The sequence below is a fragment of the Rhineura floridana genome, chromosome 1, assembly GCF_030035675.1.
Source record: "Rhineura floridana isolate rRhiFlo1 chromosome 1, rRhiFlo1.hap2, whole genome shotgun sequence".
Classification (NCBI taxonomy): Eukaryota; Metazoa; Chordata; class Lepidosauria; order Squamata; family Rhineuridae; genus Rhineura; species Rhineura floridana.
In genome coordinates this window covers 256,859,931-256,884,789 of record NC_084480.1, presented here as the reverse complement: position 1 = coordinate 256,884,789, position 24,859 = coordinate 256,859,931, and the positions used below count along the sequence as shown (strand labels likewise).

The 24,859-nt window shown below is 41.7% G+C and overlaps 1 protein-coding gene across 8 annotated transcripts in view; it reads right to left on the bottom strand.

Moving 5' to 3' along the window:
- Positions 1-24,859, bottom strand: part of SNTG1 (syntrophin gamma 1) — a 468,099-nt gene that overhangs the window by 56,682 nt on the left and 386,558 nt on the right. For all 8 annotated transcript variants that reach the window (XM_061598525.1, XM_061598581.1, XM_061598554.1 and 5 more), the window contains 2 exons: positions 8,248-8,364; positions 2,463-2,534 (listed from right to left, as the gene is read on the bottom strand). In XM_061598525.1, coding sequence (XP_061454509.1) covers positions 2,463-2,534; positions 8,248-8,364 — 189 coding nt within the window. The remainder of the gene's footprint in view (positions 1-2,462; positions 2,535-8,247; positions 8,365-24,859) is intronic.

The following is a 24,859-nucleotide window of genomic DNA, read 5'->3' as shown; positions in this document are numbered from 1 at the left end:
CAGACCCAGTCCTGCTTAGCTTTAGCAATGTTGTTATATCATATACCTCTAGGCTATGATCTGGGAACTACTGCTATTCAGAAGTGGGGAGAAACAAGGAGTAATGAATGGCATTGAAGTCCTGCCCCCTGAACAATGAAGACCCTACTGAATCCTCTCATGGCTTTGGATGTTACCTATATCCTTTTCTGTGGTATTTTTAGGATACTGAATTCTCTGCCTTGCCTTTAAGTTCCCAATTCTGTGAATTCTGTGATTCCATGCAAGTGTTGAAAAATCACAAAATATTATACTGGGTGCAGAAGAATTCAGCTTCTTGACTTTCTTAGTGGAATCAAGAGGCTGTGGATTACGTGGTTCAAACAGTGTTTGTTATATAGACCCACTCCCTTGAACTTCAGGCACTGGAACAGGTTGGCCAGCTCAAGGTATATTTGACAGGTTGACACAATGTGGCTCAATGGTAACTTTTCTAACATTTCTGCTCAATAATTCTAGCCTGTAGACAGACACCGCAGATACCTTTCTTCTTAATCGTGTGGTGCTAGGCAAGCTTCAGAAGGGAATTGTTATTGCTTCATGTCCCATTTCTCTCCCCCTCAACCAATTGGTGTGAAATTTGCCTTTATAGAAGTCCCATTATTGTGTTCAGTTAAGCAGAGAAGTATCAGCATTAGTAATTGTTGATTGTTTTGTTAAATGACTATTGCCAAGGGGAGTCATTGGAGATGGAGAGAAAGAGAAAGCAAGAGATAAATGAGGGAAGGGAAGACAGTGAAAAGGAAAAATTGGAAAGCACATTTGGACAGAGAAAGAGAATGCCAGAGCGAGAAACGGGGTGAATTTAGGATAAAAGGATGCCTCTGCCCTGTACAATAAATGGACATGATGCAGAAAGATTAGGTTGGTTCTAATCACTGCCTTGAGTCCAACCATTTGTATGATAAGAATTACTTATGCATATAGCAAATCCAGGCTCAGGGCCGTATGATGCCTAAATGACACTGACTAGATGCTACAGCAATGAATCCCTGGAGACAATATCAAATTAAGACTGAAATGATTATGTTCTTGAAAAATTGCTTCATATTTTAATGATAAATCACCAGTTCCAAACTCAGCGTAACTGGCAAAATATCTAATACTTCCTGCAGAAATCAGTACTGTTCATTTGTTGCCATGATGTTGTGACAAAGTTGAATTTATTTTCCTATCACCAGATACCAGTATAGTAAAGTTGGGCAAATGACAATTTTAAATACAGCTCCTAATGAAAGACATTAGCCAAATAGCCATTTCTACGTATATAATTTCAGAAACAATGCATTGTGAAATACTGTAGTACACACTAGCTTTTTTAACATCTCCTTTTAAAATTATTTATTATTTATTTACTACTCACCATTTAGCGCTGTACAATTAAAATAAATTGAAATATTGTAAATGCTATCTTACTATGTTTTCATGAAATGTAAAGCACAAATGGCATGAGAAAATAAACATCAAATAAGAATACCTGCATGTTCACAGTCAATACTTTAAAAATCCTCACAGAGCTACAATTCCCAGGGTGGTTTAACAGTCAGTCCCTCTTCCCAGAGAACTCTGAGAATTGTAGTAATGCTACATTGTGAATGTTCTCTGAATTGCAGGAAATTTAAACGGCTCCAAGCTGTCCTGGTGCTCATTAGAGCATCTATGATGAAAGGATGTAGCTCAGTGGTAGAGCATCTGTTTTGCATGCAGAAGATCCCAGATTCAAGTCCTGGCATCTCTGGGTAGGACTGAGAATGTCCCCCAGCTGAACTCTGGAGAGCCACTGCCAGTCATTGTGGGTAGTAGTGAGGACCAATCGTCTTATTCAGTATGAGGCAGATTCCTATGTTCCTAAAACAGGTGGGTCCAGGGTGAGCATCAGTAGTCTCACAGCTTGGGGGTGGTGGTGGAGAGGCCCCAGTCACTGACACAAGCTGCTGGATCATGGCACTGGCCATGTGAGGGGTTACAGCTGAGACCTACTTCAAAACCAAGCCCTCTGAAATGGAAAACTTATACATACATGGAGTCTGTGAACTGATTATGACTGTTCAGTGTTAAGGTACCTGGCACATGATCTAAGTCACTCTTCTTATTTCATAGGATTCCCCCTGACACTGATGACACAGGGTACTTAGAGGAGATCTATTGAAATTAATGAAGTTAGCCATGTCTATTAACTTCAATGGAACTACTCTGAATAGGACTAGCATTGAATGCAACCCAAAGTTCCATAGTTAAATTCGAGTCCTTACTCCAGATTATATCTATTGTTCTGGGATTGTTCACATAAACCATTACCCTACATCAACATGATCTCAGTTGGATATTTTGCTAGCAGCAGTTAAGAACCAAGTTATGCTTGGTGAGTACACCCATCCCTCCTTCCTCTCAATTCAGTGAAGTGATACTTTTATTCTTCATACCTTGAGTATTTTGTACATGATCTCATATACAGAAAATGTTCTTTCAGCTCGTGTCCAGTCCCACGTAGTAACCTTGGGTGAAAATACAGAAAATATAATTGCCCTGATTTTTCATCCAGTAACAGAGTTTGGAAAGTACTATAAACTTTTGATCTACAGCAGAGGGGGGGGGAACCTCAGGCCTGAGGGCCACATGTGGCCCTCCAGGGTTCTTTATCTAGCTCTTGGGACTCTTCTCATGCCACACCCCTCACACCATACTTGAGTGCTTTCGTCTGGTTGGAATGTGTCCTTGAACAGTGACAATGATTCTTGCTTACCTGTATGGAGAATAGAAAGGGGTATACGCAGAAACTAGCCTACTGTACAATTGTAACACATCAATTGCTCTGCCTGTTTTTGCCTCTGGCTCCTCCCACCATTGGCACTGACCCTCAGAAGGTTGCCTGGTAGGGAATGTGGTCCTTGGGATGAAAAAAGTTATCCACCTCTAATACACAGTATAAGCAGCCATTTTGCAATTACAGTACTTCTTCAATATCCTATTTTACAGATCAGGTCTCCCTTTCTGAAGTTTATTTTTATACACAACTAGCAATCTAGTTGCCGTTATTATAAAGGGCCATCAATATACGTGATGTTTTACAGAGCAAAAAGAAAGATCCTTAACCAAAGGGTTTTAGAATCTGAATTTTGACAGCAGAAAAAGCTAACTATAATAGCATCCCAACACATGTTGAAGGTTCTGGTAGTAAGGGTAGGAAAACATGTCAATTTTGGTTTCTCTCAAGAGTTGTGAAAATTTCAAAAGATAGCTATGTTTTGCTTCAGGTATTGTTTCAGAGAGTGCAAATTAGGTAGTTTCACCTTTAAATGAGAACTGAATTGAATTTCTCCTCTATCCCTATTTGGTGGTCAGGGAAGAGCCTCCAAAATGTCACTGGCATCCTAGTGCAGTTGGTTCTCAAGAGCAATGCCGTAATGCTCAAGATAGTAGTGTCTGGGAGAAACCTTCTGCATTACAACTCTGACACTATCATGGAGTTGGCGCTACTATTAGCACTAAGAGTGAGGAAGCAAATGGGTACACAGTGAAAAGGAAGAGGGGATCATGAGGGTAGAGGGAGTATTTGTACCATTGATCCCAAGTACTTTCATTGATAAGTTTATTTTGCTTCAGAGATTCTTGAAACACAACCACTTTCTCAAAGGCTAATTAACAATATATTTAATATAAATGTATTGCAGTAGGTTATGAATTTAACCTATAAAGCCCAAATAGACTGGGACCTACTTTAAGACCACATTGTCTATCATAGTCTCTAAAATCTGCAGAATGAAGCCTTCTGATGATGATCTCAATGTAATAAAGTTACATGAAAGTTAATAAACTGACTTCTGCCCAAGGTCCAAGAAAGGGCAAGCATAATCTGAGAGCTCTGCAAAGCCTGTCTCTTTGGGCAAACATTCATCAATCAGTGTAGGGAGTTCCTTATACAGCAATATATCCTCTTTATTGGGCACAAGCCAAACAAAATAAAGCATATTTAAATGCTACTGATACCGCAGAGAGGAAGGCCTCTGATGATGATCTCAGCAGGTTGCCAAGTTTGTTCATATCATGTGGGAGAAGGCAATCCTTCAGATAACCTGGTCCTAAACCATAAAAGGCTTTAGAAGTCATTATAAGCACTTTGAATTGCATCCAGCACCTGGATACAAACTGGGACTAGTGTAACCTGCTCACTAAATAAGGGACTCATATGCTATCTATGCCTATGGCTAGACTACCCTGAACAGGCCCGATCTCAGAAGTTAAGGAGGGATCAGGCCTGGTTACTACTTAGATGGAAGACCGCCTGGGAATACCGGGTGCCGTAGGCTCAGAGGAAGGCAATAATAAACCACGTCTGAATACCTCTTACCATGAAAACCCTATGAATATATCCAAAAAAAGATTCATAGGGTTGTCATAAGTAGTAACTGACTTGAAGGCATATAACAATAACAAGGTCATCTATATGTATAAAGTAGGGCCCCGCTTTACAGCGCTTCGTTTTATGGCACTTCGCTAATGCGGTGGTCTCAATTAGATGCAATTAGACTAAAGCCCCACTCATACGGCGCTTGTTCCATTTTTACGGTGGTTTTCAGGCATCGTGTGCCATTCTATTCAATGAGTTCCGCTTTTCAGCAGTTTTCGCTTTTTGGCGGGGGTCCGGAACGTAACCCGCCGTATGAGTGTGGCCCTACTGTATTGTGTAACAGCTTGATCTCAGTCTTCTGGAGCATGAGAAGTATCTTTGTTTTTAGTGTCCCTGAGTAAGATCATAACATTGCACCTAAGAAGTTATGTTTTTATACACTGAAAGGTTTTCCCTCTTCTTCCCACTCAGATCAACCCCAGGAGAGGGAAGGCTCAGGCAGCCCTAAGTAGAGTTCAATACAGTAGTCTAAGAAATGGTTCAGAACATCTCGCCAATCCCATTATTTTGTTGCTCAATTGTAAACAAAATGGTACACTAGATGAAAATTCAATCAAGAGTGTTTTTATCTGAAAGTAATTTTTTTCTTACACTACTGAGATATTTCCCAATGCTCACAACAATTATAAGCTAAACAGCTGGCTATAATTCAGTATCAACAGAGAAGGTTTCCTAGTTTGTTAGTTTCTGGAAATTTGTTGTTGTTATGTGCCTTCAAGTCGACTACGACTTACGGAGACCCTATGAATCAGCGACCTCCAACAGCATCTGTCATGAACCATCCTGTTCAGATCTTGTAAATTCAGGTCTGTGGCTTCCTTTATGGAATCAAGCCATCTCTTGTTTGGTCTTCCTCTTGTTCTACTCCCTTCTGTTTCCCCCAACATTATTGTCTTTTCTAGTGAATCATGTCTTCTCATTATGTGTCCAAAGTATGATAACCTCAGTTTCATCATTTTAGCTTCTAGTGATAGTTCTGGTTTAATTTGTCCTAATACCCAATTATTTGTCTTTTTCGCAGTCCATGGTATGTGCAAAGCTCTTCTCCAACACCACATTTCAAATGAGTTGATTTTTCTCTTATTGGCTTTTGTCACTGCCCAACTTTCACATCAATACATAGAGATAGGGAATACCATGGAGTGAATGATCCTGACTTTAGTGTTCAGTGATACATCTTTGCATTTGAGGACCTTTTCCATTCCTCTCATAGCTGCCCTCCCCAGTCCTAGCCTTCTTCTGATTTCTAGACTATTGTCTCCATTTTCGGTAATGACTGTGCCAAAGTATTGATAATCCTTGACAAGTTCAATGTCCTCATTGTCAACTTTAACATCACATAAATCTTCTGTTGTCAGTACTTTAGTCTTCTTGATGTTCAGTTGTAGTCCTGCTTTTGCGCTTTTCTCTTTCACTTTCATCAGCATTCGTTTCAAATCGTTACTGGTTTCTGCTACTAGTATGGTATCATCTGCATATCTTAAATTATTGATATTTCTCCCCCCAATTTTCACACCTCCTTCATCTTGGTCCAACCCTGCTTTCCGTATGATATGTTCTGTGTATAGATTAAATAAATAGGGTGATAAAATACACCCCTGTCTCACACCCTTTCCGATTGGGAACCAATTGGTTTCTCCATATTCTATCCTTATAGTTGCCTCTTGTCCAGAGTATAGGTTGTACATCAAGACGATCAGATGCTGTGGCACCCCCATTTCTTTTAAAGTATTCCATAGTTTTTCATGATCTATACAGTCAAAGGCTTTGCTGTAATCTATAAAGCACAGGGTGATTTTCTTCTGAAATTCCATGGTCCGTTCCATTATCCAACGTATGTTTGCAATATGATCTCTTGTACCTCTTCCCTTTCTAAATCCAGCTTGGACACCTGGCATTTCTCACTCCATATATGGTAAAAGCCTTTGTTGTAGAATTTTGAGCATTACTTGCATTGGATATTAAGGCAATAGTTCGATAATTACTGCATTCCTTGGGATCCCCTTTCTTTGGAATTGGGATGTATATTGAACACTTCCAGTCTGTGGGCCATTGTTTAGTTTTCCATATTTCTTCACAAATTTTTGTCAAAATTTGGACAGATTCAGTCTCAGTAGCTTGTAGCAACTCTATTGGTATGCCATCTATTCCTGGTGATTTGTTTCTTCCAAGTATTTTAAGAGCAGCTTTCACCTCATATTCTAAAATTTCTGGTTCTTCCTTATACGGTTCCTCCATGAATTAATCTGTCATCCTGGCATCTCTTTTATAGAGTTCTTCAGTGTATTGCTTCCATTTTCCTTTTATTTCATCTTGGTCAGTCAGCGCGTTCCCCTGTTGATTATTCAACATCCCTACCCTTGGCTTAAATTTCCTTTCACTTCTCTAATCTTTTGGAATAGGGCTCTTGTTCTTCCGTTTTTGTTGTCCTCTTCTATTTCTATGCAATAACTATTGTAATAGTTCTCTTTGTCCCTACGTACTAGTCTCTGTATTGTTGCATTTAGGGTTCTGACTGTGTTTCTATCTCCTTTTGCTTTTGCTTTCCTTCTCTCTTTAACCATTTTAAGAGTTTCTTCAGTCATCCATTGAGGTCTTTCTCTCGTTTTAACGAGAGGTATTGTCTTTTTGCATTCTTCCCTGATAACATCTCTGACTTCAATTCATAGTTCTTCTGGTTCTCTGTCAACTAAGTTTAAAGCCTCAAATCTATTCCTTATTTGATCTTTATATTCTTCTGGGATGTTATTTAAATTGTTTTTCTGCATTATGATTGCTTTGTTGTTCTTCTTGAGCTTTACTCTCATTTTCAATACGACCAGTTCATTATCTGTTCCGCAGTCTGCTCCTGGTCTTGTTTTTGCAGAAAGTATGGAACTTCTCCATCTTCTGCTACCAATTATATAATCAAGTTGATTCCTATATTGTCCATTTGGTGATGTCCATGTGTACAGTCATCTTTTCGGTTGCTCAAAAAATGTGTTCGCAAGAAATAAATTATTGACTTCACAGAATTCAGTAAGTCTTTCCTCTGCTTCATTTCCGTCTCATAAACCCCATTTCCAATTTCTAACTTTCCCTGGTTTATGCTTCTCACATTCCATGTTCCTATTGTGTGCGTTGTACAACTCCGGACTCTCATTTTGCATCTGTGCACATTAGCCTCTGGGCTTCATTTCAGCTTTGACCCAGCTGCATCATTAGTCACAGCGCTACTTGTCCTTGTCCTTTGTTCTTCCCCAGTAGCTCACTGAGTGCCTTCTGACCTGGGGGTCTTACATTCTAGCACTATCTCGTGTTGCATTTTGGATACTCTGTTCATAGGGTTTTTGTGGTAAGAGTTATTCAGAGGTGATTTACCATTGCCTTCCTCTGACTTTGGATGCATCTTAGTCTAGTGTCTCAGCTTTGACCATTCAGCCTTGGGTGCCCCTGCTAGGAGTCTAGCCTCTTGGTCTAGACTCTTGACAGCATTGCTCTCAGCTTCTTCAACACTCTCAGTCCCCCTCACCACGTTCAGGTGTGCATTCTAGAGAGGGGTTTCTGGAAATACAGCTATATAAAGTTCCAAGTGTTTCTAAGCTTACTGAGAGATGCTAGTACTGGCAATAGACAAAATTTGTATAAGATCATTTCCTCACATAGCAATTTAGTGCTTATGAATCACAATTTCCCAATCACCATTGTTGCTTTTCCTGGCTGCAGAGTTGAATGAAATGCCCAGGACTAACATAAACCTTTATATAAATGTCAAAACCATCTACTCTTTTAATGGGCAATCAGTAAATGGTAATACTTACTGGAGGTGCTATAAATTTATAAAGTGAAGAACCTCTCAGTGCTAGAAACTTTGGTGTATACATTCGGTCCTGAAGAGAATCTTGTTCCCGTTCTTCTGTCCAGCCCATGTAGACTATCTGGCAGAAAATACAGATAGTTTTGACAAATTCTACACATATACACTGGACATACATTATGAAAATATGTAACATGCAATAGCCTAGTCATACAAGTATCAGCAGAAAGGTCGTGGAACAATCATATTTTCAGATTGTCCCAAACTGTGCATGTAATTTGTCATCCAAGGTTTATGAGGACACAAAAGTCATGTTACCACATACATGGGCCCTATAACTCATCACATACAGAATTTTCAGTCTGAAATTGTGCAAATAGCCCCTCGTTAACTAAAAACATAATGCTTCTGTGATGTTCCTGTTGAAATGGCCTTGAACCATCTCTATCTTGTGAATGCACTGGATTGAGGATCCTTGCATACTCCCCTTAGTCTGTATCTACGCAGACAACTTATATGACTAATGCTGTGGTCACCTCAGCTTCCATGGTTTTTGCCAGCAGTTAGTCTGTCTAGGCAAATTATGGTTGAACATACTAAAGTTTAGGGATATCTCAGGAAAAATGGAAATTCAACAACGGATTATCTTTATAAATCTTCTAATATTTATTATTTACACATTAAAAATCTTTACTGGTATTGCATACAGTGGCCTTAGCCATTGAGTCAGAATTAAATCAAAGTACATTACTAAGTGTGTAGATCAGCCTCTCCCAACCAGTGTGCCTCCAGATGTTGTTGGACCATAACTCCCATCAGCCTCAGCCAGCATTGCCAATGGCTGAGGCTGATGGGAGTTGTGGTCCAACAACATCTGGAGGCACACTGGTTGGGAAAGGCTGGTATAGATATGTAACTTCCATATGAAGATATATGACATCTTCACTATAGGCCTGAGCCACATAGGCAGGGTCAATTATGATTGAAATGGAAATGGACTGTCTTCAAGTCGATTCCGACTTATGGCAACCCTATCAATAGGGTTTTCATGGTAAGCGGTATTCAGAGGGGGTTTACCATTGCCTTCCTCTGAGGCTGTGACTGGCCCAAGGTCACCCAGTGAGCTTCATGGCTGTGTGGGGATTTGAACCCTGGTCTCCCAGGTCATAGTCCAACACTCTAACTACCATGACATAATGGCTTCTAATCATCAATTGTGATTAGAAGTCAAATATCAGGCTTATAGGCCAGCTAAATATCACCTCCAAAGTGAGAGGCTCAGGTGTTGCGTGCCCTGTCACTTATGCAGCCATGGGCAAGGCTGCACAGTCCCAAGGAGCCCAGTTGCCTCCTAGCTGGCAGTTGCGGACAAGGAAGGGGCTGATTTGTGCAGCTGTGGCAAGCTGCGCAGGCCCTAACCAGCTGGAGAGGACTAGCCTCAGAGGGAGGCAATGGTAAACCCCCTCTGAATCCCCTGCTTACTATGAAAACCCTATTCATAGGGTAGCCATAAGTTGGGATCAACTTGAAGGCAGTCCATTCCCATTATTCCAGATGAGAATTACATATCAAGCTTATACATCATTATACACTGCAGTATACAGTTAACATATCTTAAAGTGTATTGTGTTATCAGTTCAGACTCATGCATTACACAAGTTACATTGCAATAATTGTGAAGTTATATTGCAAGGAATTAACATTAAACAAGTCACATTTTAGTATATTTCTGTTCCTTATCCATAACAAAATGGAATCATTTCACCCTTCTGGGAGGAAGACCTCTGGTTATCGGCAGCATAGCATAGCATAGCATAGCATAGCATAGCAGCAGTATGTCTTTGGCCTAGTCTTCAGGGAGACTGGCCAAATACTGTTGCTGTACTCCTCTATTTATAGGAGTGTCTCAAGGCTGTGACCTTGCTCAACAGCTGTCTACTTATCAGTTGCTGCCTTATCAGCTGCTGTCTCTACACAGCATCTCTGCAGGGGCAGCAAGTGGGATCAGCTAACCTTTCAATTAGTCACTTTAACAGAAGCTGGTGTTGTCCACACCATATAAGGCAGCTGTAGCTGGCAGCTATGTGTTGTTATCTCCTTTGTTTATACAAACAAGAGTACATTGGCTGCCTGCCCAGAACTAGAAAAAGAGCAGAAAAACTTTTTTCAGTTTGAACTTTACAAGGCTTGACTGGATACTATGAGGAGGTCGCATACTTGGACATAAAATATCCTATACATTAGAATTAATGCATACATTTTAAAGACTCTTAGATGGGAAATTAACATGCATTGAACATAGGGTCAGCCCATAACACTGTAACTCTGGGATAACCACCTCCTGATTCCCAAATGCCTGGATCAGGAAATTCCCAGGAAGTGTGCCTCAGCCTGGGTCAGATATGCCCTCTGAGCCACAAGCTTCAGCCCTACCACCTTTCCCCCAAAAGGTTACCACTGGTGTAGTTTGCCTGTAAAATTGCTATAGGTATAGGTACAGAACAGGACCTATGAACGGTAGCACTATTGACCAAGCTGACATGTGGGATTTTGAATCAAACAAATAAACTTTATTATATAAAAAAAATGTAAATGTACTGCCCTCAAGTTGATTCCGACTTATGGCAACCCTATGAATAGGGTTTTCATGCGGCTGAGAGGCAGTGACTGGCCCAGGGTCACCCAGTGAGCTTCATGGCTATGTGGGGATTGAAACCCTGGTCTCCCAGGTTGTAGTCCAACACCTTAACCACTACACCACACTGGCTCTCACTTTATTATACACAAGATGTTAAATGTGATAGTAAATGAATAAGTTGTTATTGCCACAATCCTACCCCACTAATGCCAAAGAAATCCTTCCCCCAAACCCCAGCCCTTCTAGATGTTCTCTTCTTGATCCCTAATCCTATCTAACTCTAACTGTCAAACCCTAATGGTTTTTCTCTTCAGAAGTCCCCCAGAATTCTCATTCATACACACCCTTCCTCCTGTCAGTCATACCTCATCTATGCCTGCTAACATTCTATTAACACTTTTACCTGATCACAATTTCAAAAGTTTTAGACAGACAAATAATTCTGTTTTTGTTACAGTTTCTCTTTAGTTTCCTTTGCAACTATATGGTGTTGCAACAAATACACTTTGGGTATATTCAAGCAAGATTACAATGTTTATTACAGGAAACTACTACTATTTTTATTGAGGGAGATTTATCTGTTTTCAAAATATCATTCATAAAACTGACAAAGCATAGTATCATATCATGGTCATACTCAGTCACTTGTGAGCATGCTAATCTAGTGGGGCATGAATCTGAGTCTTGGGGTTGAGCAAAACGTTTGTGACCCAGTTACCTGCCTTTAACCCCTTTTAGAAGTAAAAGAAAAGCATATTGGTGCAGTGTCACCAATATGCGGATGACACTCAGCTCTATCTCTCATTCAAGTCTTCACCAGAGAGGGCTGTGGAGACCATGTCCAAGTGCCTGGAATCCGTGAGTGGATGGATGGGCAGGAACAGGTTGAAGTTGAACCCTGATAAGACCGAGGTACTACTTGTGGGAGACAAGGGAGGGTTAGGAGATGTTGACCTGGTGTTTGATGGGGTGAGGTTGCCCCTACAGGACCAGGTCCGCAGCCTCGGGGTTCTTGATTCCAAGCTGTCCATGGAGGCTCAAATTTCGGCTGTGAGCCGGGCAGCTTGGTATCAATTACACCTTATACGTAGGCTGCAACCCTACCTCCCTGTTCAACAGCTTCCACTCGTGGTGCATGCCCTGGTCACCTCTCATCTAGACTACTGTAATGCGCTCTACGTGGGGTTACCCTTGAAAACGACCCGGAAATTACAACTTGTACAGAATGCAGCGGTGCGCTTACTTACCAACAGCCGCCGCCGGGACCACATTACGCCAGTATTATTTGATCTACACTGGCTACCGGTTGTTTTCTGGGCCCAATTCAAGGTGTTGGTTTTAACCTTTAAAACCCTGTACGGTTTCGGCCCAGCTTACCTGAAAGAGCGCCTCCACCGCCACCAACTATGCCGCCCAACTAGATCAGCCACACAAGGCCTTCTCTCAATCCCACCAACCAAAATAGTTAGGTTGGTGGGTACTAGGGAGAGAGCCTTTTCTGTGGTGGCCCCCACTCTCTGGAACTCCCTCCCATGTGACCTTTGACATGCCCCTTCCCTAGAAGTATTCCGCAAGGCCCTGAAGATGTGGCTATTCCAACAAGCCTTTGAGGTCCTTGGGAGGGGTAAATCTCCTTGATCTTGTCATCTATCGTATGCTGTTAATATAATTGTTTTTATATGTATTGATGACTGTCCAGTATTTTATTTACTGTTATTAATATGACTGCATTGTTATTGTTGTATTTTATCTCATTTTAATGTACGTCGCCTAGAGTGGCCATTTGCCAGATAGGCGACAAACAAATTAAATATTATTATTATATTATTATTATAAACCAGGCAACATTGCCTCTGCAAATCAAATTTGCTGTAAAATGAATCATATGGCAATAGGGTATCTGGAGAATACAGTGTGTCTTTGTTTTTCATGTCCCTGATTAAGATTTTAATTGTAACAACAGAGACTAAGAAATTATATTTTTATGCATTGATAGGTTTTCCCTCCTCTTGTTCAACACCAGAGAAATGGAATAGTTGCCATGATTGGTAGGAAACCCCCCCCACACACACACACTTACCAGATATCTTGTACTACGGCTAGCTTTGAATATAATTTTCTATTGGATATTGGGAAAACTTCAAGCCATCTTTGCATCAAAGAGTCAGAGCTTTGCATCAACTTCCTTTGCATCAAAGAGTCAGAGCATTAGAGTTTGTCATCTTTTTCTGTGCTGTGCTCCTTCCTGTTCCTGAGCCTCTAACACCTTCTTGAAAGGTCATCACATCAGAAGGGGAAAAGGTAAGAAGTGTCTAATTGTGGAGGGTCACCAGAAACAGCTCAGTGAACTAGATCTCAGAACTAGAGCTCAGTGCCTGTATGCTAATGCTAGGAGCCTCCGAACCAAGATGGGAGAACTGGAGTGCTTGGTCTTAGAGAAGAGCATTGATATAGTGAGCATAACCGAGACCTGGTGGAAAGGAGAAAACCAGTGGGATACGGTTATCCCTGGATATAAACTATATCGGAAGGACAGGGAAGGACGTATTGGTGGCGGAGTCGCTCTATACGTGAAAGAAGGCATTGAATCCAGCAAGCTCGAAACCCCAAAAGAGGCAGACTCCTCCACAGAATCGTTGTGGGTGGTGATACCGTGCCCCAGGAGGGACTTAATACTGGGAACGATCTATCGTCCCCCTGATCAAAATGCTCAGGGAGACCTTGAGATGAGATATGAAATTGAGGAAGCATCCAAACTAGGAAATGTGGTAGTAATGGGTGACTTCAACTACCCGGACATAGACTGGCTGCATATGTGTTCCAGTCATGACAAAGAAGCAAAGTTTCTAGATATTCTAAATGACTATTCCCTAGATCAGTTGGTCATGGAACCGACCAGAGGGACAGCAACCCTGGACTTAATCCTCAGTGGGGACCGGGACCTGGTGCAAGATGTAAGTGTTGTTGAACCGATTGGGAGCAGTGACCACAGTGCTATTAAATTAAACATACATGTAACTGGCCAATTGCCAAGAAAATCCAACATGGTCACATTTGACTTCAAAAGAGGAAACTTCACAAAAATGAGGGGATTGGTAAAAAGAAAGCTGAAAAACAAAGTCCAGAGGGTCACATCACTCGAAAATGCTTGGAAGTTGTTTAAAAACACTATATTAGAAGCTCAACTGGAGTGCATACCACAGATCAGAAAAGGTACTGCCAGGGCCAAGAAGATACCAGCATGGTTAACGAGCAAAGTCAAGGAAGCTCTTAGAGGCAAAAAGTCTTCCTTCAGAAAATGGAAGTGTTGTCCAAGTGAAGAAAATAAAAAAGAACACAAACTCTGGCAAAATAAATGCAAGAAGACAATAAGGGATGCTAAAAAAGAATTTGAGGAGCACATTGCTAAGAACATAAAAACCAACAACAAAAAATTCTATAAATACATTCAAAGCAGGAGACCATCTAGGGAGACAATTGGACCCTTGGATGATAAGGGAGTCAAAGGTGTACTAAAGAACGATAAGGAGATTGCAGAGAAGCTAAATGAATTCTTTGCATCTGTCTTCACAGTGGAAGATATAGGGCAGATCCCTGAACCTGAACTAACATTTGCAGGAAGGGATTCTGAGGAACTAAGACAAATAGTGGTAACGAGAGAGGAAGTTCTAAGCTTAATGGATAATATAAAAACTGACAAATCACCGGGCCCGGATGGCATCCACCCGAGAGTTCTCAAAGAACTCAAAGGTGAAATTGCTGATCTGCTAACTAAAATATGTAACTTGTCCCTCGGGTCCTCCTCTGTGCCTGAGGACTGGAAAGTGGCAAATGTAATGCCAATCTTCAAAAAGGGATCCAGAGGGGATCCCGGAAATTACAGGCCAGTTAGCTTAACTTCTGTCCCTGGAAAACTGGTAGAAAGTATTATTAAAGCTAGATTAACTAAGCACATAGAAGAACAAGCCTTGCTGAAGCAGAGCCAGCATGGCTTCTGCAAGGGAAAGTCCTGTCTCAGTAACCTATTAGAATTCTTTGAGAGTGTCAACAAGCATATAGATAGAGGTGATCCAGTGGACATAGTGTACTTAGACTTTCAAAAAGCGTTTGACAAGGTACCTCACCAAAGGCTTCTGAGGAAGCTTAGCAGTCATGGAATAAGAGGAGAGGTCCTCTTGTGGATAAGGAATTGGTTAAGAAGCAGAAAGCAGAGAGTAGGAATAAACGGACAGTTCTCCCAATGGAGGGCTGTAGAAAGTGGAGTCCCTCAAGGATCGGTATTGGGACCTGTACTTTTCAACTTGTTCATTAATGACCTAGAATTAGGAGTGAGCAGTGAAGTGGCCAAGTTTGCTGATGACACTAAATTGTTCAGGGTTGTTAAAACAAAAAGGGATTGCGAAGAGCTCCAAACAGACCTCTCCAAACTGAGTGAATGGGCGGAAAAATGGCAAATGCAATTCAATATAAACAAGTGTAAAATTATGCATATTGGAGCAAAAAATCTTAATTTCACATATACGCTCATGGGGTCTGAACTGGCGGTGACCGACCAGGAGAGAGACCTCGGGGTTGTGGTGGACAGCACGATGAAAATGTCGACCCAGTGTGCGGCAGCTGTGAAAAAGGCAAATTCCATGCTAGCAATAATTAGGAAAGGTATTGAAAATAAAACAGCCGATATCATAATGCCGTTGTATAAATCTATGGTGCGACCGCATTTGGAATACTGTGTACAGTTCTGGTCGCCTCATCTCAGAAAGGATATTATAGAGTTGGAAAAGGTTCAGAAGAGGGCAAACAGAATGATCAAGGGGATGGAGCGACTCCCTTACGAGGAAAGGTTGCAGCATTTGGGGCTTTTTAGTTTAGAGAAAAGGCGGGTCAGAGGAGACATGATAGAAGTGTATAAAATTATGCATGGCATTGAGAAAGTGGATAGAGAAAAGTTCTTCTCCCTCTCTCATAATACTAGAACTCGTGGACATTCAAAGAAGCTGAATGTTGGAAGATTCAGGACAGACAAAAGGAAGTACTTCTTTACTCAGCGCATAGTTAAACTATGGAATTTGCTCCCACAAGATGCAGTAATGGCCACCAGCTTGGATGGCTTTAAAAGAAGATTAGACAAATTCATGGAGGACAGGGCTATCAATGGCTACTAGCTGTGATGGCTGTGCTCTGCCACCCTAGTCAGAGGCAGCATGCTTCTGAAAACCAGTTGCCGGAAGCCTCAGGAGGGGAGAGTGTTCTTGCACTCGGGTCCTGCTTGCGGGCTTCCCCCAGGCACCTGGTTGGCTACTGTGAGAACAGGATGCTGGACTAGATGGGCCACTGGCCTGATCCAGCAGGCTCTTCTTATGTTCTTATGTTCTTAGATCCAGCCAACAGGCTTGTCACCTCTGTACTAAGATGATAGGTGCTCCTGACTTAACAGGGGTATAGAGTCAATTAAGATGATCCATACCTCTGATGACCTTTAGATCCAACTGATTTCTATAATGATTTTGCAGAGTTTTCTGTTAGCACTGCTAGCTATCCTGATGAACTACTAATCAGGATTATTTGCAAGATAGCTTCTTTTGCAGGTGTGAGCTTTTGAGATTCTGATCTACCAGGTCCCATAAATAAAGGTAACCAAGAATGGGGGATATTTAATTTATTAGTAAGGAGTTTTGTTCATTTAAAATATTTTCTTTCTGAAAGCCTTGATATTTTATAATGTCTGATGTCAGTCATCTAACAGGATAAAGCCATTTGTTCTACAGAGATGTATTGATATTTCACACTGAATTTCCCCCCCAGTACTAAAGCAGTCATGGAACTTTAAATCAATTGCTCGTTGATATACATTATTGTTCCCTTGTCTCTCTGCATCATGAGAATGAATTAGATTGATTTCACTGACAGTCCTTTCTTTTATTAAAGATTTATTAACATAAAAAGGGCATTCTTGATTCAGACTATAGTCAAATTGTTAATGCAAAAAACTACAAAATATCAGATGCAATATTCAAGACCATCTCTTGCTGCATTGTAACATAGGAAATTGATCAGGGAAAGGAGGTGACCGTATAAATTTGTTTCAGCACAATGGTAAGTAATTTATATTATGGAAGGGTAAGGGGAAATCCCAGCCTTGACAACTGGTTTGCCCAGGTACCTTAAAAAAAAAACCTTGCTACAAAGGATACCACATAAGAGTTAGTCCCTGAATGCAAAAAGCCTTGTTGTACATGAGGAACAGAGGATGGAAAAGTAGTTGCAACCTCTTGTCCATATTTTTAAACACTCTCTTGCTCACCCCAATCTTTCTGCTACTTTTGCTCAATAAATAAATGTCTGTAACTTCTGCTTATTCAGCCCCACCATTCTGAGCCATCCCAAAAAATCCCTTTTCCCTTAGAAAGCTCCACCCTGCTTCTATTTTTCTGTTATGCCGGTAACTTCCTATACAGAACACCTTCACAGCCCTTTTTTTAAAAAAAATAAAAATATTTTTGTGGCTTTTGACAACCCATTAACTACAGGGGTAAGAAATCTTTTTCAGTTGAGGTCCATATTACCCTGCCAGAAAACTGTAAGATGATGCACCAAGTGCGACTGGTGGGGACGTGAGATAGGGCCTTCTCGGTGGCTGCTCCTAGGTTCTGGAACTCCCTTTCTAGGGAGGCACGAATGGCCCCCTCCTTGCCATCCTTCCGTCGGCAAGTAAATACTTTTTTATTCCGACAGGCTTTTGGGATAAAAGGTGTTTAGGATTGGGCTTTACAAGGCTTGTTTTATTGTTTTATATTATTATTTGTATTATTTTAAATTGTTTTTAGATTTTTAAGTGCCTTTTACGGTTTTAAGGTTATGCATAGTTTAATTGTATTTTAATTGTATGTTTTTCTATGTTTTTAACTACATGTAGTTTTATTTGTAAGCCGCCCTGAGTTCCAGTTTGGAAAAAGGGCGGGGTAAAAATAAAGTTTCAATCAATCAATCAGTAGTTGGTGGGGCCAGACCCTCACACAAGCACATGCCCTTACATGTGCACCTGCAATCACACAATCATAGACCCCTAGAAATACAAATTCTCTCTCTTTTGCATGCACACACATACACACAAAAAATGGAGGCTATTGCCCATGGAAACAGAATTCTCAGAAAGCCCACCATCCATTTTCTCCATATTGTTTTTACAAAGTTTGTAGAAAGAAAAGCTCCAGTGCCCTTAATCTCTCCTAAATGTAGAAAATGCAAAAGGATATCAGTAGTCCCAGAAGAAAAAAATATTTATTTATTTACTTATTTATTTGAACTTTCTTCCTTACTTGATTTATATCCCGCCCTTCCACCCAGTATGAGCCCAGAGCGGCAAACAAAAGCACTAAAAACACTCCAAAACATCATAAAAATAAACTTTAAAACAAAAATTCTTTAAAAACTTTTTAAAAAAACTTTTAAAACATTTTTTTAAAAGAAAAAGCTTTAAAAACATTAAAAAGCAATTTCAACAAAGATGCAGATTGGGATAAGGTCTCTACTTAAAAGGCATGCTGAAAGAGGAAGGTCTTCAATAGGCACTGAAAAGATAACCCGTCTAATATTTAAGGCGAGGGAATTCCAAAGGGTAAGTGCCACTACATTAAAGGTTCATTTCCTATGTTGTGCAGAATGGACCTCCTGATAACCTTTTTTAAAAAAAAGTCTTGAAAGCTTATTAAAAAAATGTTTTTAAAGATGTTTTGTTTTAATGTATTTTAAAGACTGTTTTTATGATGTTCAACGTGTTTTCAGTGCTTTTGTTTGCTCCCAGGGGTGCTGCTGGGAGGAAGGGCGGGATAAAAATCAAATAATAAATAAATAACATGGGAGAGTGTAGTGATCGACTGGGTATATAAGAGGTAAGATGGTTTTTCAGGTATCCTGGTCCCAAGCTATATAGGGCTTTGTACACCAAAACTAGAACCTTGAACTGAGCCTGGCAGCTAATAGGTCACCAGTGCAATTCTTTCCGCAGTGGGGTGACATGTTGGCGATATCCTGCCCCAGTGAGCAGTCTTGCCGCCGTATTTTGCAAAGCTGCAGCTTCTGGACCTAACTCACAGGCAGCCAGACATAGAGAACATTACAGTGATCCAGCCTGGAGGTTACCAGCGCATGGACAACAGTGGTCAGGCTATCCCAGTCCAGAAATGGCCACAGCTGTCTTACCAGCTGAAGCTGGTAAAAGGCACTCTTACCCACTGAGGTCAACTGGGCCTCTAGCAACAAAGATGGATCCAGGAGCACCCTGAGGCTATAGACCTACTTTCAGAAGCAGGCGACTGATCAATTATCCAAACTCAGGAACCACCAACCCACTGAGCCTCTGTCTTGCTAGGATTCAGAGTCAGTTTATTGGCCCTTATCCAGCCCACCACTGAGTTCAGACACAGGTCCAGGGCTTGCACAGCCTCTCCCGATTCAGATGTTACAGTGAAATAGAGCTATCATCAGCATATTGCTGACACCTCACCCCAAATCTCCTGATGACCACTCCCAAGGGTTTCATACAGATGTTAAACAGCATGGGGGACAAGATGGAACCGTGCAGCACCCCACAGCACAACTGCCAGGGGGCTGAAAGACAGTCGCTGCAAGAAATTGACCCTGGAGATAGGATTCGAACCACTGTAAAACAGTGCCTCTGATAGAGATCTCAGCAAGTTGGCTCAGAAGGATACCATGGTCAATGGTATCAAAAGCTACTGGTGAAAAGAAAAGGGTTGCATTCTCCCTGTCTTTCTCCCAATAAAGGTCATCCATCAGAGTGACCAAAGCCGATTCAGTCCCATAACCAGGCCTGAACACAGACTGGAATGGGTCAAGATAATCTGTTTCACCCAAGAGTATTTGCAATTGCTGCGCCACAACCATCTTAATTACCTTCCCTAAAAAGGGGGAATTTGCGACCGGGCAGTAGTTGTCACAAACCAATGGGTCCAGGGTGGGCTTTTGCAAGAGTGGTCAGATCACCAGCTCTTTCAGGGCAGCTGGAACTACCCCCTCCCACAATGATGCATTGATCACACCCTGGATCCACTCGGTCAAGCCCCCTCAGGAAGCTTTAATAAGCGAAGAAGGGCAAGGGCCAAGAGGACATGTTGCTGGCCATATCGTCGCAAGCACCTTGCCCACATCAACGGAAACTGATTCCAAGAAGTTGCAGGAGACGTTGCACTGGACACCTCACTGAGAACTACAGTAGATGTGGATGGGACATCAAGATTGCTACAGAGGCAAGCAACTTTATACTCAAAGTGCCTTTCAAACAATTCACAGTAAGCCTCTGCAGGGCTAAACCTCCATTTTCTGGAGTTGATATCAACAGACTCCTGGCAATACAGAAAAACTGCATTTGCATAGCTACATGAGGATGCGATGGTGGCAGAGAAGTGGGCCTTCTTTGCTGCCCTCACCACTGCACAATAGGCACGGTTATGATGTTTTACTCGTGCCTCACAGCATGTCTTTTGTTACTTGTGCTCTAGCCATTGTGCAGCCCGTTTCGTTACCCTTAGCTTACTGGTGTACCAAGGTGCAAACCAGGCTCTACAGTGCCGGAGAGAGCGCTTGGGGGAAACTGTGTCAAGATCCCAATGCGCCTCGCTGTTCCACAGTGTGACAAGGGTTTCAAAAGGGACACCTGCTCTATCTATTGGGAACTCCCACAGGGCATTCAGGAATCCAGTGGATTCCATTTGCCTCTGCAAATAACATCAATGCACAGCTGTACTGCAATGCTAGCCTTCAAATCCACAACTTCAACTGTAATTTTGGCCTCAGGAGCATTGTGATACCATATAATTTTCTTGGGGTTCTGCTGCATTAAACTGTATTTTATTTATTGTTCCATTATTACTTTATTTGGAAATACTGGTGCAACCTGCTCTGAATTTTTTATCTAAACTGTTCCAGTATTGGCTCATGGAGATTATTAGTCATATTACATAAAATTATGACCCCCATGTTAGATCAGGTGAGATGTAGCTATCTGCCTAGATGATTATCTCTAGTATTTCACAATGTTTCATTGGAAGACTCCCTACTTGTTCCTTGTGTAACCTTCAGTATGAATAGGCCAATGGGCTGGGTTTTTGTTTTTTTTAGCACAGGACATATTTATTTATTTATTTATTATTTGATTTATATCCCACCCTTCCTCCCAGAGGAGCCCAGGGACATGGCTATATGTCCTTGGTACCATCAGCTTTTCATAGAATCATAGCATCAGATGGGGTCTATAAGGCCATCGAGTCCAATGCAGGAATTCAAATTAAAGCATACTCAACAGGTGGCTGTCTAGCTGCCTTTTGAATGCCTCCAGTGCTGAAGAGCCTAATACCTCCCTAGGTAATTGGTTCCATTGTCGTACCACTGTAACAGTCAGGATTTTTTTCCTGAGGTTCAGCTGAAAGCTGGCTTCCTGTAACTTGAGCCCATTATTCCATGTCCTGCACTCTGGGACAATCGAGAAGAGATCATGGTCCTCCCCTGTGTGGCAACCTTTCAAGTACTTGAACAATGCTATCATATCGCCCCTCAGTCTTCTCTTCTCAAGGCTAAACAGTTATTTCAGTCTCTCCTCATAGGGCTGTTTTTCCAGTCCCTGATCATCCTTGTTGCCCTCCTCTGAACCTGTTCCAGTTTGTATGCATCCTTCTTAAACTGTGGTGTCCAGAACTGGACACAGTACTCAAGATGAGGCCTAACCAATGCCAAATAGAGGAGAACCATGCAATTTGGAAACTATACTTCTATTAATGCAGCCTAATATAGCATATGCCTGTTTTGCAGCCACATGACACTGTTGGCTCATAGTCCGCTTGTGATCAACAAGAATTCCAATATCCTTTTCGCATGTAGGAGCCAAGTATCCCCCATCTTATAACTGTACATTTGGTTTCATTTTCCTAGGTGTAGAACTTTGCACTTATCCCTGTTAAATTTCATTATATTGTCTTCAGCCCAATGCTCCAGTCTATCAAGGTCCCTTTGAATTTTGTTTCTGTCTTCCAAGGTATTAGCTGTCCCTCCCAATTTTTTATCATCTGCAAATCTGATAAGCATTCCTCATCTAAGTCATTAATAAAAATGTTAAAGAGCGCTGGGCCCAGAACCGAGCCCTGCAGTACCCCACTTATTACCTCCCCCCCAGTTTGAGAAGGAACCATTGATAAGCACTCTTTGGGTATGATTCTGTAGCCAACTGTGGATCCACCTGATAGTTGTTCCATCCAGCTCACATTCAGCTAGCTTGCTAATCAAAGAATCATGTGACACTTTGTCAAAAGCTTTGCTGAAGACGAGATCTATTATGTTCACAGCATTGCCACAGTCTACCAGGAAGGTTAACCAAATTGAAAAATGAGATAAGATGAGTTTGGCATGATTTGCTGTTGATAAATCCATGTTGGCTTCTAGTAATCACTGCATTGTTTTCAAGGTGCTTACAGATTGACTGCTTTATTATCTGCTCCAGAATTTCCCCAGGGATCAATGTCAGGCTGACTCATCTGTGGTTCCCAGGTTCCTCCTTTTTGCCCTTTTTGAAGATAGGGACAACATTAGCCCTACTCCAATAATCCAGCACTTCACCCATCCTTCATCTCATATTCTAAAATTCCTGGTTCTTCATCACATGGTTCCTCAATGAATGAATCCGTCATCCTTGCATTTCTTTTATAGAGTTCTTGCAACAAGAATTGTCAAGGATAGCTGATCCTCTAACTGCTTCCTTCACTTTCTGTAGGAGAAAGTTATCTCCCACACAAGTCAGGAATTTCTTGGAGGGGTTGTGTTTCACAGAATTTGTCTCCCAACAGATATCGGAGTAATTGAAGTCCCTCATTACTACTACATCATGCCTACTTCAAACACTGGCAATTTGCTTTGCAAAAATTTTGTCCTCATCTTCTCCTTGACTTGGTGGTCGGTAGTGGACTCCATCTACCATGCCCCATTTATTTTAATCCAAATACTCTCAGTGGAGCTACCAAGTTCATACTCCTGTATTTCTGTGCAGAGATACATATTTTTAACATACAGAGCAACTCTGCCTCCCTTTCTATTCCTTCTGTTCTTTTTGAACAAGTTATATCCTTCAATCACTGTATTCCAGTCATGGGAGTAACCCCACCATGTTTCAGTTATATCTATCAAGTCGTATTTACTCTCTTGTATTAGGAGTTCAAGTCTGTCCTGTTTGTTTCCCATATTCTGGGCATTAGTATACAGACATTGAAGCACGGGTGATTTATGGCCTGACTTCCTTCCTACATTTTTATGAAGACTATTGCTGGGCTCTATTAGAGCTGTTCCCTCAGTTCCTCTTACTAGGCACAAGGATTTGTTATTCATTTTCGCCAGATTTACATCTTCCTCCCCCTTAGGATTTAGTCTAAAGCTCTCCTGAAGAATTTCTCCATGCTGTGGCCAAACACATTCTTCCCAGTCCTCGTGAGGTGCAACCCATCACTTGCCAGCAGTCCATCTTTCAGGAAGCTTAGCCCATGATCCCAGGATCCAAATCTCTCACATTGGCACCACCTTCATAACCAGTCATTCACCCAGAATATTTTTCTTTCCCTTTCCACACCTCTTCTAAGTACTGGAAGGATGGACGAGAACAATATCTGGGCCCCAAAGTCCTTGAGTTTCTTTCCCAAAGCTTCAAAGTCTGATGTGATTTCTTCGTAGCTCCATTTGGCAGTATTGTTCCCACATGGATGAGCAGAAAGGGATATCTATCAGTGGGCTTTATGAGCAATGGCAACCCTTCCATCACATCTCTACATCTCTAATCCATCCTCCAGGGAGGCAGCACACCTGGCGTGTCCATGGATCTTCTTGGCATACTTGGGTTTCAATCCCACACAGTAGGGAGTCTCCCACTACTACTACTCTTCTCTTCTTGTCGTGGGGCATGGTTTCATTGGCTCTGTTTGACTCAGCTTCAGCCTCTCGCTTGTTGTCATGTGGGGTCTCATGTAATTCTTCCCCTGCAGGCTGTCCCCCAGTCTCATCCTCAAGTACCAGGAAGTAGTTCTGTACTTCCACTGGTGAAGGGTGTCTTCTAGCTCTTCTGCTCCTGTCATCCTTTTTCATGGAGTTTCCTCCCCTTCGTTGCTGCTCTCCACAACAATCTCCTCCTCTGCTTCAACATGCTGTTGTTCTTCCACTTCCAGTAGTTCTCTTTGCTGCTGTTGTTCCAGTGTTCTATCTAAGAACTCTTTATCTTCTCTTATACTCTTCAGTGTGGCCACCCGCCATTCCAGGCCCCTCAGTTTTTCTTCCAACAGCTCCAACAACTTGCACACGTACACCATGTTGTTCTCAGGCAAGAAAACAAACACTGCACACACCTTGCAGGTCACCACCACTGGAGTGTCCTTCCCGTCCATAGTCTTTACTGGCTTTTGTTTCTTTCTTTCTATTTATATTGGAATGGCCTGTGCTTTGTCCTATTCTCGTTCCGGGTAAATAGGAGAGTCCAACTGGTATGTGGTGTGTCGTACAAGGGGAAAATGTTTTTTGAGATCTGCCCCTTGACCTCCCCCGCCAAACACCTCTGCCAAACTCTTGTTAGCTCTCTCAGTTCGCTCTCTCTGTTCACTCGCTGTCTTATTTATCTTCATCTTACTTGCATTATATACTTTGTAGCAATCAGTGTGACTCACTTCTAAGGAGATACATATCAGTATGCACTGTAAGTCACACTGGCTTTGGTGGGACTTAGTCATGACTAGTTTTAGCTGGAAAAAATGGAAATTTTACTTACCGTGAATTTCTATCTGTGGATAGGGCTGGAGGACATTCCTGATTAGGGATGGCTCCTACTACTGGTCGTGACAGGCAAGGTCTAGAAACTTCTTAGTCGCCTCTCCAGGGGGAGGAGTCATCCTGCTCTCCAGACCGAGCGGACAGAGCAAGAACTCCTCGACCCCAT